General features: G+C 38.2%; 1 protein-coding gene across 2 annotated transcripts in view; it reads right to left on the bottom strand.

Moving 5' to 3' along the window:
- Positions 1-19,564, bottom strand: part of pde4cb (phosphodiesterase 4C, cAMP-specific b) — an 84,571-nt gene that overhangs the window by 50,885 nt on the left and 14,122 nt on the right. Inside the window, exon 1 of one of the 2 annotated variants that reach the window (XM_029430088.1) lies at positions 18,097-18,349. The exons of the other annotated variant lie outside the window; for it this stretch is intronic. Coding sequence (XP_029285948.1) covers positions 18,097-18,299 — 203 coding nt within the window. The 5' untranslated portion in view covers positions 18,300-18,349. Of the gene's footprint in view, positions 1-18,096; positions 18,350-19,564 lie in introns of those variants that run through there. 2 annotated transcript variants of the gene reach the window in all.

Here is a 19,564-nt window from a genome sequence, read left to right as displayed (position 1 = left end):
AACAAGCCCCTGAAGATTTTGTACGTATGTCTGTTTGTATGCTTGTACGAAATGTTTCTCTATTGTAAAGCGTCATTGTGTAACTGGAAAAGCGCTGTATAAATTAAATGTATTACAATTGTAACACACACACACATTCCTCTCTTACATACAAGTACAAGCAAGCACACACACACACACACACACACACACACACACACACACACACACACACACACACACACACACACACACACACGTTTACAATTTACATAATAGATATTATAATATAGACTATATTAATATACCAGTCCGATAAAACAAGCTTTCTTACAACTTAAAAAAAGGACGGACAACAATACTTCTTGGCGATAATGTGAGACAGAGTTAGTTATTCAGTGTTAAAATATAATCATCCACCGGTTGCTGCTTTAAAAAGACTCCCTCTAGTCTAGATACTGCCGGCAGGTTTTTCTCTCGCTGCCTCTGTCGCCTCTCTTCAGAGGGCACAGTGACTGTAAACAATGTGCAACACCCAATATGAGGTTTCATCAGTTCCTACTTAAGATATGAATCCTTAAAACAGGTCACAAATATATTATTATTATTTTTATACAGGCAAAAGATTGACTAAATAGTGCTTAGTGTGGGACTACTTAAAGCCACACATGTAGTGCACAGCTGAGTATTTACAGCAGCAGAACAATGTATGTGGGATTAATGTGAAATAAATTAAAGTCACAAAGAGCATCCTAAAAAAGAAACATATATTTAAGTGCAACAGGGTGGCTCATTCATTTGTTGTCGCTCGGACAACAATGTTGCTCTTCGGCTCAGAGGAATCAGTGACGACAGGCTTCGGCTACACAGAAAATACTTTTCTGTATTATTTGTTGACTAAGAATTTTCACCAGACTTGTAATGAAATTAGTAATCATACTACAGAAATGTACTGTGTGTTATAATGGCACTTCTTCCATAATGTTGGTGTTCAAGGGATTTTATAATATTTTGCCTGGTAAATGCCTAAAATGTAATGAATAGGTAAAGGGGGAAAGGACAGAGTGAAGAGAGATGCACAGCGCGGCGATAAGCTTGTCCAGATGGAATCGCAGAGTCCCAGCCAGCTCCAGAGGGAAGAAGAGCCAGGAACATGAAGAAGCTCATTCTGCACAACGTCCTCTGGAAAAGGCAGAGAGCTGGGATCGAAGCCAGCATCCTATGTTGTGGAGACTCTCACCAGGCTTTCAGCACAATCCCGCTGATTGAATGACTTCAGATCACACACCCCCATTGATATCTGTCCATGTTCAAATGTGACATATTTGCTTTAATGGCTGGTTGTGTAACATTAAATACTAAATGAATTCCAAAAATAATATACGTTATTATTCCTCACCACAGATTTTCTTTTCTTTTTAGATTAGATCTTAGCTCTATTATTTTTTGATTAATGTCATGTGTGTTGCACATACATATTATGCTAAATACATTTAAATGAGGGATTAGTCATTCATTTATTTAGGGTACCTTGAGGTTGCCATTTATACAAAATGACAAGGTCAAGGTCAAATCTACAAAATATTTAGTCTGATATGCGTATACATCACTGTACATAAAAAACTATTTGCAAACTGATTAAATGTTAAAGTAAATTATAAAAACATTTAAACATTGATTAGTAGAGGGATTTGCTGCTTTTCTATGTTTTATATTTTGTAAATTGAATATATTGAGGTTTTAGACTGTTAGTTGGACAAAACAAGCATTTGGAAATGTCAATCTCAATCAAAACAATAACAAAAGATCATGGGAGCGTGGGATTGTGAGTTTTTGTCTTCACGTCATTGCAGTCAGCTGTTTCCTTCAGTGTTCATCGTTCTGGTGAGTAAGACTGAATAAATGTGTATTACCACAACACTGTTCGGCTCCTGCTAACGTTTGCTCAGCTTGTTTTTCTGCTAACTTTAAGATTCAGACGTCCGATGACTGAAATCCTTCATCCGGTTAAAATATATAGTTAAAAACAACCAAGATCTAGAAAGTGTATTGTAAAGATGTGGCCATTACAGGGGACCAAATGAAACAAACAGCTACCTTGATTAAAATAACAGATTTTACAAAGTACATACATATAATATATCATAGGTCATTTTAATGTGGATATGTTACACATTATCCCTTTAAATATTGTCTATTAGATCAAGGACTGTGTCTTCTACTGGTTTATCTGACCTTTACTTCTGGGTAAGACTCTAATGATTAATGCTAAGGATAAACTGTCAACAAAAGAAACACTCAACCATCACATCAGATCCAACTGTCTGAAGGTTCTACTGCATCTCCTAGGCAACTGGGAGCTCCTCTTTGTCAAACAGTTGTTATTCATCGAAGAAAACAATTGTGTATTTACCTATTGAAGATAGAAAATTATTTTCTCTCTATGGTTCAATCTGCTTCTGTTCGTTCCTTCGCCACAGAAACGGAGGGGTCACCGATGGATGATTTGTCTCATCGACTTTCAGGGGGCAATCCTCGCAAACCCAGCGTGGCAGCACAGTTAACACAAGCGAGGGGAAAAAAGTCAACAGTGACAGAGGCTTTGTGGAAAATACAATGCATGGAGGATGTGATTCAATACAAAAAGGAGAGGAAGCGGGAGTTATTCTATATTTGTAAATTGTGGTGATGTGCTTTTGGATTTCAGGATCTTTCATCAGTTTTTTAGTTTTTTCAAAAATGTGTTGTTCGTTGTTGTGTTTTTTTCTTCTTCTTGGGACTATGTTGGAAATAAGTGTTTCTACTAAACCATGTTATCCTTTCGGATATTCTTGTTCCTTTGCCTGATAATCCATAAATCAGTCAATCAATCAATCAATCAATCAATCAATCAATCCCTCCCATGAGTGTAACCTGACATACTATATTTAGTATAAATTAGCATTGCAATTGCAAGTGTCTTGGAGTTAAAAATGTAATCATGAACAATTAGTTTTCTAACCAAGAGACTCCAGATTTGAACAAATCAACCAATAAATTAAATTACCCCCGGGATAAATAAAGTATTTCTGATCATCATTTTGTCCTGTCCTATACTATCAAGGGGTACACTTATACTTCTGTTCCTATTAATAGGACTGTGATCTTTGTGAGCTTGCCTTGTTAGAGACGTGTTCTAAAAGTTGTAATACTCAAGTCTCAAGTATTATTTCAAGTTATTGAAGAAATGACACCCATGTTAACGCCCCCTGTCCTAATGGTCTGTCAGCCTCTCCGCAGTTCTGCTCTTCAAAGGCAGCGCTAACAGTGTAAATTGTGTATTTCTTCTGCAAAGCTTTACAACTTGTACATGTACATGTGATATTATGTTGCCTTGGTTAAAATTTGGTTGGTGTCTTTCCTTGTATCTATTTTTTCCATATTTTAAACACACACACATTCACATCAATTCTCCTCTGTGTTAAATGGCAGCCAAGATATCCATCTGTGAAACACTAATATGAGACTGACTTCCCACTAGCATCTCCAAAGCCCTCAAGCAGCTTTACAGCTCCACTCAGCTGACCAGCAGCACGGGGGCTCCACAAAAAAAACACATCACCTGGTGAGAAAAGAAAGACATGGCTCCAAAATAACAAGGACGACCTGCACTGAAAACCTCTTCATCGATAAAGTTCACTTTGATTATCTCATCCCTTAGCTTGGCACAGGGATTCACTGGCACAGCAGGCATATTTCATTATTCTTGTGGCCATGTCTGAGATGTCATGTGTCTACCTCCAGAAGGATTTCAAAATATATGAATAATTGATTTGTGTTGTTTATTATCCACCTGTCCTGTCCTGTACTACCAAGTTGTTACAGAAGAAATATAAAAATAAAAGGCTGTTCTCTTTTCAATTAGCAGATGGTAAACAAGGTAGCCTTCAATGACAATAGTAAAACACCATACATATTTATAATTATACAATTTATTTATAATTTACATGCATCTATTATGGAAAGATTAATTAATTAAATAACAAAAAAGAACTGAATAAATGCATTGTCCTGCACTTTGTAACCAGGTCAAATGTTGACCGTGAAATAGTAGGCTTTGTTAAGTAAAAGCCACTTGTAGTGATTATTTCTTCCAATTTTGATTTAGAAGAGCGGACGCGTTGTATTTTCTGTAGTTCTATCAGCATTGAGACCATGTTGTGGCATTATCTATTTTTAGAAAATGCAATATATCTTCACTGCTGGTGCAAGTTGCACCAGAAGTTGTTACTAAAGCTGAGGAGTGTTCATTTACACATGTCCAGATCTGCTTCTGCACATCACACTGCACCTCATGTTTGCTCACCAGCAGTACTGAGAACAGCCTGACAGATGGTTAACCTTCAAGTTATCTGGGAGATATCTTACAAATGTAAAGCAGACAGGTTAAAATGTCGAAAGAAATATCTTATCGACTTATTGTTTTAGTCATACGTGATGTTTTCCATCCATCAAATTTTGATATTTACAACATTTTCAGTGACAACACTGTCTTTAGTGAACATTATTAAATGTTTTCTGTATTATTTACAGCAAATAAACGTCAGTAAAAGGTTAAGCATCCATTCACAAGACGCCACAGGGAGGCCGAGCTAATGCAAAACAGAGGGGAACTCATGGCTGGGAGAACCTTTTAACAGTCCCAAGGGTGGTGCTTCATTGATAATGTTTCAACTAGAAGGTCACGCTTGAAGACCCCGGGTGAGACTATAAGCCTTACTGTCACCAAAAGGTCAATTTGTCAGCCTTTTTGGAGAAAATGTTTTATTCCATCGGCAGTTTATCTCCCTTGAAGGTAAGACATACCGTGACATTTGGAGTCTTGTGCTATTTTTCTTCACTTGCCATCTATAACATTAACAGGGAACGGTTTCTTATTTATATCTTATTTGTTAATTGGTATTATACGAGTATATTAGCACTTCTTGAATTCTATATTCAAACCATTACAGAGGCACTGAGACATTGCAGGGAAGCCTGTTGTATTGGAAGAGAGACTTTTCTTCATTATACTTACCAACTGGTAAGGGTTTTTATGAAGAAGCCATTTTAAATGGAGTGAATTTGAATTTTAAGTAGTACAATTAACAAAACTTTAATTTAACATAACGTTACAGTCGTTTTAATTGCCCAAATATACTGATGGTGAAGTCAAATGTTTCCAGTTCACGAGACGTACCTTAATCACAAAATCTCTGTCCAGAAAACAAAGCAGCTGTGTTTGTGGTCATGGGGGTTTTCAGCAGATCTAATCCAGCAACATTGCTATGATAACAGATAAACCATTGTTGTGTCTAAAAACTAATTTTCTCTTTTCCACTAATTCACTACTCCTTACATAATAGAAACTAAATGGTTTACTCAACAGTGAGCGGTAAATTGAGACTTCATATACTCACTAATCATCATCATGTTGCGTGATCACTGACGTTCAGTTGCACGATGGCAATTTTCTCATCTATAAAATCTGGAGCTTTGCATTGTGGGATTGTTAGTAGAAAACGGTGTATATGCCACAAACTTTTTTCACTCCACTGTGGAATATTTGAGGGCACTAGAAAGTGGATCCATTTTCACACTAAATATGAACTGTAAATATGCTGCACTCTATAGTAATTAGGGAGTGATCCATGTTACTGCAGCTTATGCCCTACCTGATATTTAACATTTAAAGCACTCTTCAGTACAGCTCATCGTCAACATAACCACAGCTTCTACCACACCACCTGCCACTGTGTGATCATCGTGTGATAGATATTCAGCCATGGATTCAACATACCAGCTGCTGGCACTTCACTGAGGTTTCCAATTTTCCACGCCTTTGCCACTACTTAACATGCTGCATGCTGACATGGCCAATTGGAACATATCCAGTGTTTTTCAGGCTTTTTTGTTTGAACAAGGGTTAGTAGTTCACTAAGAAGGGGGATTTGGGAATGTTTTGTTCCATGTAGGTGTCTTTTCCTGGCTCAAATGTTAGAAATGTGGTTTCTAATGTCTGAAAGTGTTGGTCTGTCATGAGGAGAAATCCCATGAGACGCAAACAGCCATTTCCAAAGGGTTTGAAAATGGAGCCGTAATATGCCCCATTACATTATACGTGAGCCGTCTTGAAATGTGTATTCTGTTTGTTTCAAAGCCAGGGACTCTGACTCTCAGCTTCTTCTGAGAGGATGTAGGATTTACGGTCTGTGATTGTTGTGGAATATCATTGTTATTATTAGTACCATTATCATTACAGTGGGGGCAGGTAACTGCATGGATTTGAATAAATTAAAACAGTCTTTAGCTAGTCAAATCTGAGAGGAGAATTCACCAAGAATGAATTGCGGCCACTGATAGCACCATGAATTGCGCATCATTTACACCTACTCTCTGCACGGTCTCAAGGTCTGATTCACAAATGTATGCATATTACCTCATTTAAACATGTAGAAATATCACAGGAGCCATTTTTTTTGCTTGGCAGAGCAGTTGGGGTTGCATCACATGGTTTATTTTTGTCTTATTTCTGCAGGTTTAGTGGGCGCAAAAGCAGCTCAATCCTTTTTTGAATTCGCCCCTGAATCTGTATTTTGCTCTTAAGTTTCAAAGTCTCTTTCTGTGTGTATAAGAGATTTCCCAGGGGTCTCCATATGTCCGACCATAATTGTATTAGATCTGATCAACAGCATCTCAAAGGGGGACATGACCCTGACTTCTCTTTACAGCAGCCGTGATTTCGGCTGTTTAGGTGGGTGTGTTTTAACACACAAATCTTGCCTAATGCAGCTTTAATTCTATTAGGAATAAATGAAAACACAAATTATTACTTTAATCAAATTATAACAATCTCTTAAGGCAAAGGGTGTAAGTTTGATTGTGCTACATGAAGCATTTAAAACAAATTAAATATTGCTTTAAGTCTTTCAGTAACAATGTGAGTCATTAGTATAAAGTGGCAGTAGACAGCCTTATGTTGTTTCAGCATGTTGTTTAATATTCACACGATAAACGAGTGTAACAAGTTCTTATTACTCACTAAGTTTCTATCCCTTCACACTGTATATTATCTATACCATTATAGCCTAAAAACAAACTACAACACAAAGTTACTATTTCACTACGACTTATTCATGGACCCTTGATACTGAAAAGATTGTCTGGCTGGCTTGCATTTTATGAAAAATGATGATGTGAGACCAGATGTGAGATGTGATATGGAGGCTATGTATTGTCTCCACCATGGTCTCTTTTTTTTCTGACAATTAAACTGATATAACCCAGTTAATTTGGCAATGACATGATGATGATTAATATGCTGTAACAGTGACAGGGAGACGACTATTTCCCTCCAAGAAGGACAGGCCTTCCTCCTTAAACAGGCAAATCCAATCCTGTGCTTGTGTCTAAGGCACAGAGAGACCCCTCGACTGCACACACAACAGATCTGCATCCATGTGATGAATCTGAGTCATTATGCCTACCGCCTCCTGTTTGCTCGTGCAATTAATCTGTTGTCCTAGCTTCTCAAATTACCAGTCAAACGTAAAGCAATTACAGATATTACAAATGTCATGTTTCTTTGGGAGGTGGCGAGGAGGGGGGAGAGGTGAAGGTGACAACTCTGTTGCCAACAGGCAATCAGCAGGTGAAGTGGCAAGTATCTCCAAAACAGCTGCATTTAAATGAATTGTTCCTGTGCTGTCAGTGTACAAAATATTGTTATTCTTCTTTTTGTGATATTCTTTGTTTAGTCTTCTTTCTGTATACCCTGCACACTATAGTCTGTATAGCTGACTGTTTGTGGCAACCCAACAAATGTTTTATTATTAGTCGTTTTGTCATTAAATATGTATGTATGTGTCAAAGTAAATGCAAAGTGTGTAGTTGTCCATTGCTGACACCTGCTTTGTCTTGAGAAATTAGAAGTAAAATATATTCGAGGTATCGGTTTAAAGAATCACAACAACACTCATTTTGTAAGATTTCTTGTGCCACAATATTTTCTGAAAATGTTATGTAGTTAATAGTGATACAGATAAGCAACAGAGGTCTTCCCGGGTCATTCAGGGACTCAATTTTACCCAGTTTGGGCAAATCATATTCAGTCTAATCTTGTCGGGTAAGACGGGTCAGATTCTGTTGCAGCACCTCTATGTGTGAGTATATCCAATTGAACTAGCTATCAACTCTGATCACATGGTGCTTAACACTGTTATCATTTCTGTTGAGAAAGAGAGTGTGAAAGTGTAGGAAAAATGAAAGGTTGTTTATTCAAGTCATCTGGTGAATATTTTCTCATATCAAAGATAATTTAGCAAGAAATAAAATAAAATAGTAAATAATGTCAGTTTCTTCCAATATCGAGTCGCCTAACTGCTAGTCATTTTGAGCGAGGCTGCCTGATAATTGGTGGAGCATTATACCGTTGCAAGTGTTGGTGTTCTGTCTCTATTTGGGTCCATCTTGTGTTCATGTAGATTTCCCATGGGTCCATTTCAAATCGGGGTTGACCCGCAATGACCTCTAGCCTACACCATAACATCTGCAAACTACTGCGCTGTGCTTTTGTATTGATTTTTTTACTTGTTTTTTAATTTAAGTTGGAGGGCCAAAGAAAAACTGTCTGTTGTAAGGGAAGTTGGTGATTTATGAATTATCTTAAAAGTATACAATCCTTTGCCTTTATTGTTACTTACTACATTCAGTATGTTGCCACAGCTACAAAACAGAGTCCTGATCTGAAATTCTCAGGCGTTCATTGCATAATAATGAAATCTATTTTATTTTGAAACTGTTGGGGTTTTGGCACCGGTTTGTTCCATCTGAGATTAAAACAATATTAATCTATAAATACAATAAAATATTAACAAGAGCAAAATGTAATTTCCCTTTTATTCTACTAATTAAATGAGCAGTAAAACTCATTAAACACGACTCATGCTTCAGCCTCTGACAAGAGCGAGGTCAAGTCAAGGCCGGATACAAATCTCTATCCCTGAGTATTGTTTAGTTATTCATCAAGAGCAACTGCATTCATTTCGCTGAGCTCTTGTACCTTGACTGAATCAGTGGGCATTGAATAAACATGGACAATAAGTAATTTTGTCATCTCCTGTGGTGCTTCACCAAGCTATTGCTGTGTTGTTGCCAGATGGATCAGAAACCCTATGTTCTGTTGTGATTGCTTGCTACTCAGAAATACATGGCATACAGTCAGGCAATACAGTAAGCCCACAACCTACAGCCTTTGCATTTTCCAAAATAATAACAATGAGCTTGGTTGAGATTAAAGGTTTCCCCTTCCACAAATCATCCCATGTAAGAACTCACTAATTGCTCAACTAATAGCTAGGTTTAATTATTCAAATTATACTTCCCAATCCCCTATACTAGTTAGACCCATCGTTTTGATTTAGAAGCAGTGAATGCCACAGTACAGTGCTTCGGGACCAGTTCCAGTTTGAAGGCAAACACAGGTCTATTTCTAAAACCCAACGTACGTGTTTTATATTTGCACTGTGTGTCAGTTTGCCATCAGGACCTCTTTGCTTTGGAACGACCTGCCTCAGGAGATAAGGCTCGCCGAATCAATAACCTCTAATAAATCACTTCTTAAAATCTATATAGAGTTGCTTGGACTTTTTCTTTGTATTCATTTTATTTACATGTTTTTATCTATTGCACTGTTTTATCTTTCATCATCATTTTTCTTGTATCTTTGCATCCTTTTGGTCTTCTTCGACCTTTGGTTTGTTACATTGCTTTGTATCCTGCTTTAGCTTTGATTTGTCAAAACTTTGTAAACTCTGCTTTTAAAAGTGGTATATTAATAAAGTTATTATTATTTTGGTAAGAAATGGACAGGGCGAGCATGCCAACTCCAAAGTGACCTTCTTGCTGTGAGTCAACAGTGCTGTCTGAGGCTAAGATTTAACCGCCTGCTGATGCCATTTGGAAAATTAACTTTCTCTCTCTTTATGAGTGGGATGCCACTGGAGAGATAATAAAAGACATTATTCACATTACAGAGAGTGTCTGTGGACTCATTCATTTTTTAAGTTCCTGTTTATTTGGCAATCATGCCATTCATAATTAATCGTCACAAGCTGACTGGGAAGAATTCCACTGTGGGCCTGTAAGTAGCAATTTTCCTATATTGTATACATTATACATTTCTGTATATTGTCTTCTAATGTGACACACACAAGGAATAAAATGAGAAAATGTCACGCCCGGAGCTCATTTTCATTCCAAAGAGCCCATATCAGTCAGCTAAAACCATTATCGTATTGTGTAGTCTGATCCCGGTATAATGCAAACTGTCCCATCAAAGGGGAAAATTACTTTGAAACAATTTGAGACAAGGTCAATTTTGATTGTTTGATCTAAGTTAGTAAAAAACGATAGTAAAGGCCCTGTCACGCATATCCGTATGACAGAAACGTATGCTGGCGTATATGAAAATTTGTCAGAGTCCAAATACGTCCAACTTCTCATCGGATCTGAAAAGTGAACGTATACAGATACGCATGTCTAACCTATTGATAACGTACCACTTACTTGTACAAAATGTATCAGACGAATACCCAACGAATGTATAACGTATACAAAAATATGGCGTATACAAAATATCGGCAACACGCTGGTGTACGTTGATATAAGGTAAGGTATAAGTAGTATTCGTTAGGAGCTCACTGTGTTACGCTGGGGTGCGTTGTTGAACGCTGATGTTTTGAGCATGTTCAAAATTACTGGACGTACCCGACGTGTGCTTCATAAGATATGTAGACGTTACGTTACGTTAGACATACGTGAATACGGAATACGTAGTTGAATACTTATCTACGTAAATACAGTACGTGAATACCTAAGTTAGAGGAACGTTAGATATAGGCTACGTTGGCTGAGGGTGAACCATACAGCCAATTTATTGATCACGAATGGCACTTTTCCAGCTCCATTGTCCAGACGCTCTGATACGTTTTGTATAAGTAAGTGATACGCTATCAATAGGTTAGATATACAAATAATAATTCATTATGTATTCGTTATGTATACGTCAGCTACAACACCGCTGTGGAAAAGTTGGACGTATTTGGACTCATATACGCCGGCATGTTTCTGCCATACTGTGTGACAGGGCCTTAAGTTTGAGTTGAGGTCAAGAATGAGTCTCCATGCGTAAATCACAGAGCAGGCAATCAGAATTTCAGGGATTTCTTGTGTTATTCTTTATCCATACAGTATAATATAATAGAACATGCAGAACTGGTTCATTTATGCATTTTTTTTATTCCACAAATCAAATTAAATATAGTTTCCGCTCTTTATGTAATTATTGAAAGGTTAAAAAGTCAGCACGAAGCTTCTGTCGATGACTAATGTACGAGTCATGTTTCTTTCACACATTGACAATGTACAGCTTTAAAGGTAATTTCATTTTCAATGTTAACACTTTTTGCTTGTTCATATCAAAGCTACATCCATATTAAGATCTGAGAGTATAATGAATTGTTCTTTTACAAGGAGGAAGGCGTTGACAAATGTATTCTAAGAAAGTATAACAGGACATCAGAGCCCATTAAATATCACATCCTGAATAAAATCAACAAACAAGTTTATCAAGCAGGCAACAACAGCAGCTTCCAAGAAACACCTGATCTGTGTCTGCCACGAGCGACTGGTCTGCCTGAGAAATTAGTAAACACCGTCAATGTTGAACTACCAGCCAGAGGCAAAAACATTGTTTTAAATAAATGTGCCTTCACATCACAGCTGTGTCTAGTTTGAAATAAACACCTTTATTGTGTATGTCAGGCTGAAAGTTCTTCTGCTTAAAATAAAATCATAGAAGGCTCAGTGACACACACACACACACACATACACACACATAATATTTGTATTACATTACAGAGAAAGAAATGGCTGCATATTCAACATCAGTCACATTAGATTAGGTATGAACTCAATGTAAAAAACCTTTTGATCTTCCAAACTAAGCAGATTCAAATCATGTGTGAATGGAGGGAAAATCAAATAGCATATTTTAAAGGAATAGTTTTGGGAAATAAATTGATTCGCTTTCTTTCCAAAAGTTAGATGAGAAGATCAATGCCAGTTTTCTGGACAACAGTTTATCTATCCCCCCAGTACTTCTGTGCAGTCTGTGATCCATTCATCTATATCTATGTGCAATATATTGATTTAAAATGGGTCCCTGGATAATAGGTAATTCTTCATATTTTTGGGACTCCTATGCCCAAAATGCCAACACTATGTGAGGAATGAACTACAGTAGAAAGCTGAAAATACAAAGATGTTGTGATGAGAGAGAAATTAAAGGGGCGGTCTCCAGTCTGTGGCCCCGACAGAACAGCCCCGATGAAAAACAAACTCGGAGACTGAAGAGTGTCTCTATGGACGACTCTGACTGTCTTCGGCTGACTGTGTGGAGTCTGGCTGCAGGATGCTTCGTGTTTCATCTGTCAACTTTTCAATCAACCTCAATGATTATAAATCAGTGTCCTGGTCACTCGACACACCTTCACCTTTTAAGAATCACAACTGTATTTCTGATCTCTCAGTCTCACCTGACTGATTGGACTCTAAGACTATAAAATTGTTCATTATGGCAGGATTAAGTGGTATAACTTTGACAACACTGGCTGTCCTCAGAATCTTATGGAAAATATACATAAAATCTAGCGAGGTAGACAGGAGGGGAAAGCTCCATACTCACATCCTGGGAATCATCAAATCACTAAAGCAGTGATTTCTCACAGTGAAGCCCATGGCACTCTGCAAAAAATAATTTGCTATAAATTATAAAATTGTGCTGCATCATTACAAAGTGCAAATCTACAGATGGGGACCACCAATAAAACAAGCATATTGTGTCCATTACTCAAACCCACGTTAGCTTTTGGCCAATAGAAACTGAGTCACTTCTCAGCTCGGCTTATTAGCCAGCTATCTAGCTAACAAGCGGGGACAAATATTTGAGTCAGTCCACATTGCAAAGCTAAACCCAAACTAGCTAAATTGAGAAAATATGACGACAGGTCTATACTGAGTTTGGTTTTATTGAGAAGAGCGACGGGAGACCAAAATGCATCATGTGTCTTCAGATGCTATCGGACGAAGCCATGAAGCCGATAGAATAGCAAGATAAAGCAACATTTAATTACAAAGCACCCGGAATATAAGGGCAAAAACAAAGTGGTATTATGATTTTAATTGAAATGTGTTTCTTTTTAACATTATGAAATGGGTTTAAAGTATTTAGGTTAAAAAGTATTAGAATACAACTAGTTCCAACCTAAAATATTCCAATGGTATACTTTCTTTTTATAAATTGTTTCACTGATTCACAACACCATGGCAGTTATCTGAGGGTTATATACACATGGGAACTAAATAGACAGAATCCATAAGCAGCCTTTATTTTCACTGGAAAATCACCTCCTGCAGTGTACCCAGTGCATTTAACAATAATACATTTCCTTTCACTAATCCCCCTCAGAAAACTGCCCACTGCATGTGTGCGTTGAGATTAACATGAGATTTATTAGATAAAATTCAGATGTTCTCTCTTAATAGCTGCCCCCCCCCCCTCTGATAACCTTTATGCGATTATCCGTGGAAAACAGATGGGCTCCATAGCAACGGGTGTAATTTTTCACCATCCCAGCGTAAAAAGGGCTTTCGAAGCAGGCCGTTCCTGTTTCAAGTTGACCATTGGTCCAGATCACACTTTCCTTTCTCACGACTCTCGGCCTGGGAGTGCAGCCACTTAGAATACATGACCACACTGCAGACGTAACAGCATGAGAACATCCTGCAGCACAAACGCCACCAGATCATTTCTTTAAGATATGACATGCCTCTATCACCAGTAATGTCCTTGAGCATGACAATGAATCTCTATTTGATCATTCATTCTGGAGAGCAGCCTTCAGCCTAATTACTTTGTTGTGTGTATCTGCCCTGTTGGCTTTGCCAGCTCATTCTGTGACATCGGAGCCTGTCAGCAAGACCCGAGTCACACATACATAACATACAGATACCATACCTGTCTCAATTAGCTCGATACGGATAGGGAAACAATTCAGAGCAAAAACCTAAACATTTTTGCATTAATAAAAAGGTAGTGGAAAGATGTGAAAAGAAGCCAAAAAACAACAGGAGTCAATTAACTAGAGTGACGAATCACATTCATCACAGACAATTCTCTAAAAGCCGAAGATAAACATTTTTATATTATAGAAAATAGAAATAGCAACAATCTCCACAGTTATACTGAGTACATTCAATTGTTATGGATGGTAAATGGTAATGGGGAGGCTGTGGCTCAGGAGGTAGAGTGGTCGTCCACCGGTCGGTTTTTCGATCCCCAGCCTCTGCACTCAGCATGTCGGGCAAGGTACTGAACCCCAAATTTTCAAAAAGGTTGAAGTAAATGTCAACAATTTGGCAATTTTTTTGGAAATAATTTAATCCTTATAATGATAAGGACATTTAGATACAGAGGAGGCTTTATAACCATTCATGTCTTAGATACATTTACATCCCACCTGTAATGAGGAAGTTTATTTAAAACTGATCTGAGTCATCTGGGATGACACACAGCCAGAGGCATGCTGGGATAAAGATGTATTCAGTGAAGAATAAAAGCAGTGTTGTTGTTGGCTATAAAGATGGCTGACTCATTGCTCTTACTCCTACCTACAGCTCAATTTGTTTGCATTTCCGCTGCATCATTCAATGTTGGCTCATGTCTGTGAACTCTGACCATCTATTTGTATTTATATTTATAATTTGTTTTCACACAGTTACAAAAACACACACCTCCACACACACACATCATATCACTGACGGATTCTCACTTTACCTGTCAGTGTGTCTGTATTCATCTATCTTACAATGGTTTTAGCAAAGATTAATAGGGGTGGAGGGGTTGTCATACTGCATTATGCATTTCATTCATGAAATCTGAGGTCTAGTACATATCAAATCGACATGGATGCAGTCAGATAAGAATCTTTTTTTTTATGTAGATTTTTTTATTGACTTATCTTTACTTTCACTTCTGGGTGAGATTGTGGCCCTAAGGCAGAGCTACTCAACATCTGCCCTGAAGCAATATACACTCGCATTTAAAGTAATAAAGAATGCTTTGTGCATGACAAAGTGCACCCTGGTGATGTGCATACCACATAACTGCATTCTCTCTCTCTCTCTCTCTCTCTCTCTCTCTCTCTCTCTCTCTCTCTCTCTCTCTCTCTCTCTCTCTCTCTCCTCTCTCTCTCTCTCTCTCTCTCTCTCTCTCTCTCTCTCTCTCTCTCTCTCTCTCTCTCTCTCTCTCTCTCTCTCTCTCTCTCTCTCTCTCTCTCTCTCTCTCTCTCTCTCTCTCTCTCTCTCTCTCAGTTGCAGAGGAATAAGGTAAACACACATTGGACAAAAAAAATCCACTTGTAAAGACCATCTAAATGGAAATAAACTACCACTTGCTGATCCAAGCAAGGAATAGAAAAGCCAGACGAGGTTATTACTACCTGTTATAAATTACAAGAGGAAGTGAAGGTTCCCAGTGTTACTCTAAATGCTGTCAAGTGTAAAACATAATGCAGTCCCATCTTAAGTTCCTCAATACAACAAACAAATACTGTACTGTGCACAGTCACCGCATCACTGGTCTCGAGACAAAAAAAAAACCTAAAGTGGAACAATTTCCTTTGTTATTATCTTCTCAGCGGGGACAAAAACAGCACTTCAGCTGGTGTGTGAAAAGCGTCTGAGGTGAGACGAGCATTGCTTGTTGACAGTAAGCGGTGTATGGGGAGCGGAGCTGATCTGCAAGCGGTTGTCATGCCTGTTCAACTCATCCAATCACAAGGATGTTTTATTGTCTTTTGCATTATTTTCTATTTATTTCTAGAAAAAACACAGACACCAATTGTCCAAATGTGGAGGGCTAGTGTTTGCCGCTAACATACTGTACTACAGGATACATAAAGGTGACGATGCAACGTAGGATGGGCAGTGTTTCCCTAAAATCTTGTCAGGTTTTGGAAAGAATCAGAGTTAAAACTACTATGGCAATAATTCTCTAACCAGAATACGAGATAACAATGTCCCATAGAATGTGAATAAGATGTACTTTTAACCAAGACTTATGTCACTGAAATAAATTAAACATGTTATTGCTTTCTCCTTTTCTCTATTTCTTTCTCTTTTCCTTTTATTTTTATATCCCTTAAAAGCAAAAGCAAGGCTTTTTGCTTTTTTGCAAAATAATACAAAAACAAAACACCCACCATCAATCTTTTTCCTGGCAGTTATCAGATACAATCGAGTAAGGAATAACACACTGAAGCAGAGAAAGTCAGAGCCCTCTGTCAGCATGACTGATGAAGTTTACAGACTAGTTAAGTGTTAGCTAACTCATCAATCACATCTCCTCCATCATCCCTCAAAGAGCACAGAGAACACACAAGGCCAAGCCTGAAGAACAGGTAGGACGCTTCTGCAGCAGACAGCCACTTAATCCCAGTGATATTTCATGGACTTCCATTTAAACACCATCCAGGATCACGGTTACAATTACAGCCAGATTGTGTTACATGCTGGGAATGCTGATTAATTCCAATAATCAAGAGAACTATTTATTCTGCAATTGAATGCTTGCAGAATTTTTTTGCTAGATGTCAAGTGTGCAATATCAAAAACCCCAATAATGGCAGTGTCTGTGTTCCTATACCCACATAACAGGTCAGCAACAGCATAAGAAGTCACGTAAACCTGATCACTCATGAAGCCTTCTGCCATGTTGACACATCTAGTAATGAAACATCCACAAGTATGCACGTATATGGGTGCAATTTCCTCCACAACAGTTTCCTCAACTGCCACCACCATTTCATTGCTATGCAATGTCCCCTATAAGGACTAAATAGAGAGTGGGCAACTGACTGTGAAGACAGGCTCTGTTACAAATTGTAGTAAACATCTTAACATTTTCACAGATAACAAATAAGGCAATGCATAAAGAAGATGAACAATGCATCTATAATTACTGTTGGATGCATTTAAAAAAGTATGTCTTTAATTAAGACATTCAACATAACGGTGACATGCAGCAGCACAGGCAGATAAAGAATACAGAAAGCCTAGATGTGACGATGTCAACAGTTTGGCTCTGACTCGGAAGTATTGGGAACATGAAGGTTGACATGGTAAGACACTGTTGAGAACAAGGAGTTCCTTTTTATTCTTCCTATTGTGCTCCATTCAACTAGAGAACAAACACGTAATGAAATATTTAATTTGTTGCATATCAAGAGAACCAACTGCAGGGCAGAACAATATGTATTTTAGGATTTTTCTGGCAAGTGTTAATGAAAGCTTTTAAAGAAACTTGACTCACGATTTACTGACATTCATCATCTATTTATATCAGCTGGGTTAAGAGGTTTTGGTCGAAAGCAACTCAGATGAGGCAGATATTGATTTATGACCCTGGCTATGTCTTGTTACTAATAAAATAATAACATCTTGACATTCTGTAAAAAAACCTACTGAGACAAATTTGTAAGTAGTAATATTGGGCTAAATAAATAAAAGTCCTGGACGTTAACGTCACCTCAACAGGGTATATATGGAGGTCGTAGATTAGAGATGTTTGGTGGTAATTTATACAGTTTTATGTGTGGGGATTGGTGGACATTAAGTAGCTTTGTAATCAATCATAATTATTAAGTAGCTATAGCTCGTCTGTCCTGTGAGACTTTGCCACAGCTATGTTATGTTTCTATGCTTCTAAATGATCAAATTAATCATTGTTCTTTCTATTCAACATGTCACAATAGAAAAATAACGATAGAAAAATAAAAGGGGAGCAGTCATGGTGAGTTCCAACTAGCTAATTCATCAACAACTGTCGGGCATCAATCACTGCTCCAGTTGATCAGTTAGTTGGACGTATTTTCTCCATACAGCTATCTTCATCTTCAGAAAGCTAACTTAACTTAAGTAAACAATTAAGCCGATTTAATTAGTGGTGAGTTTAGACACTTGAGAGGGGAAAGGGGTTACCGTTTCAGCGGGGAGGGCCAGGACATGCGGGGTTTCTTAAGCCCGGGTCTCAGCTTCTCCAGGGTCCGGTTGCGGCACAGGTAGCGCTCGTTGTCCGAGTTGAAGCGCTGTTTGATCCGTATGTGGGTCCTGGGTTGCCGCCACAGATGTTTGGGCGGCTTTGCGAGCCCTGCACCTTCTCTGCTCAGCGCCGTACACTCCATTTTATACTTAAGTTGGTTTTCTGTACCGAGTTTCTAATGAAGAAAAGCGTTGAGAAACGGGCTGTCTGCGAGTTTGAGGAGGAAGCCGTTAAAAGACACAGAGCTGCGCGCGCGGCATTGTGGTGGGCTGCTGTCCACGAGCCGGAGTGCTGAAACGACTCTCAGCCTCTCAGTCAATACCAACTCTCTCTCTCTTCTACTCTCTCTGTTTATCGCTCATGTTATAGTCTCGCCGTCTCTTTCGCTCCTTCTTAATCTTCTTCTCTGTTTTTCTGAGTCAGTTGTTTTCTTACTCTTTCCATCGGTTTCCCTTCAAACTGCCAATCGTCAGTATTCAGCAGAAACAAAACATTGAGCCTACACACAGTATTTCACCTGCAATCTGTATGTTCTCTTCTCTGGTACAACAGCAAATATGTTTTGGTGAAACATGAGTCAATTAGTCAACTGTCATACAATAAAGGGTAACATGTATGATAATCTAGATATAGAAAGTCTGTTATCAAGGGAAAATGTTATATATTTGCTTGTTTTCGTTTCTTAAATGTAAGGATTTGCTGCTTCTCTGTGGAATTTCTAAAAGCAGGCTCCTTTGTAGAGATGATTCAAATTGATTTCAGATAGTGGCACCATGTGATCTTTGTGTGACCATTAGAGGCTGATAATTGAACATTTTAATCTAGGCCATTTTGATTTTGGAAACATTTGGTCATCATTAGGTATTTACATATCCAGTACAGCTGGTTTTAAAAGGCTAAAGTACTTTTAATTTAGAAGGTAGGCTACAGCAGTGGTCCCCAACCGCCGGGTCATTTGGTACCGGGCCGCACAGAAAAATATTTTATTTTGAAAGAGGTTTTATTTTTGAAAAATCACCGGATACATCTGTCTGTGCGTCTGTGTCTTTTGACACAGGTCAAGACGCTCGTCTCAGTCAAGTGATACTTTACTTAAAAAAAAATTAAACCCACATGCAACAATGAGTGGAAAACAAACGTTTTTAAAGAGCTTTTTTGGAAAAGGGAAAAGACCCAATGAGGGTCAATATCAGGAGTCCTACTTAAAATACGTGTTTATCGCTACAGGTGATTCTCATGCGCCGCTCTGCAGAATATACAGGCTCGCACATGAGGCAATGAAGCCTTCATAACGGCTTCGCCGGCACCCGGCGTTAAAAGACAAGCCCTTGGAGATTTTGAAAGAAAGAAACATGAACAAGAAGGACATAAACAATTACTGATGGCACCACATCAACACATGCGAGT

Source organism: Cottoperca gobio, chromosome 4 (genome assembly GCF_900634415.1).
Source record: "Cottoperca gobio chromosome 4, fCotGob3.1, whole genome shotgun sequence".
NCBI classification, from domain to species: Eukaryota; Metazoa; Chordata; class Actinopteri; order Perciformes; family Bovichtidae; genus Cottoperca; species Cottoperca gobio.
This window is presented reverse-complemented; position numbering and strand designations above follow the sequence as displayed.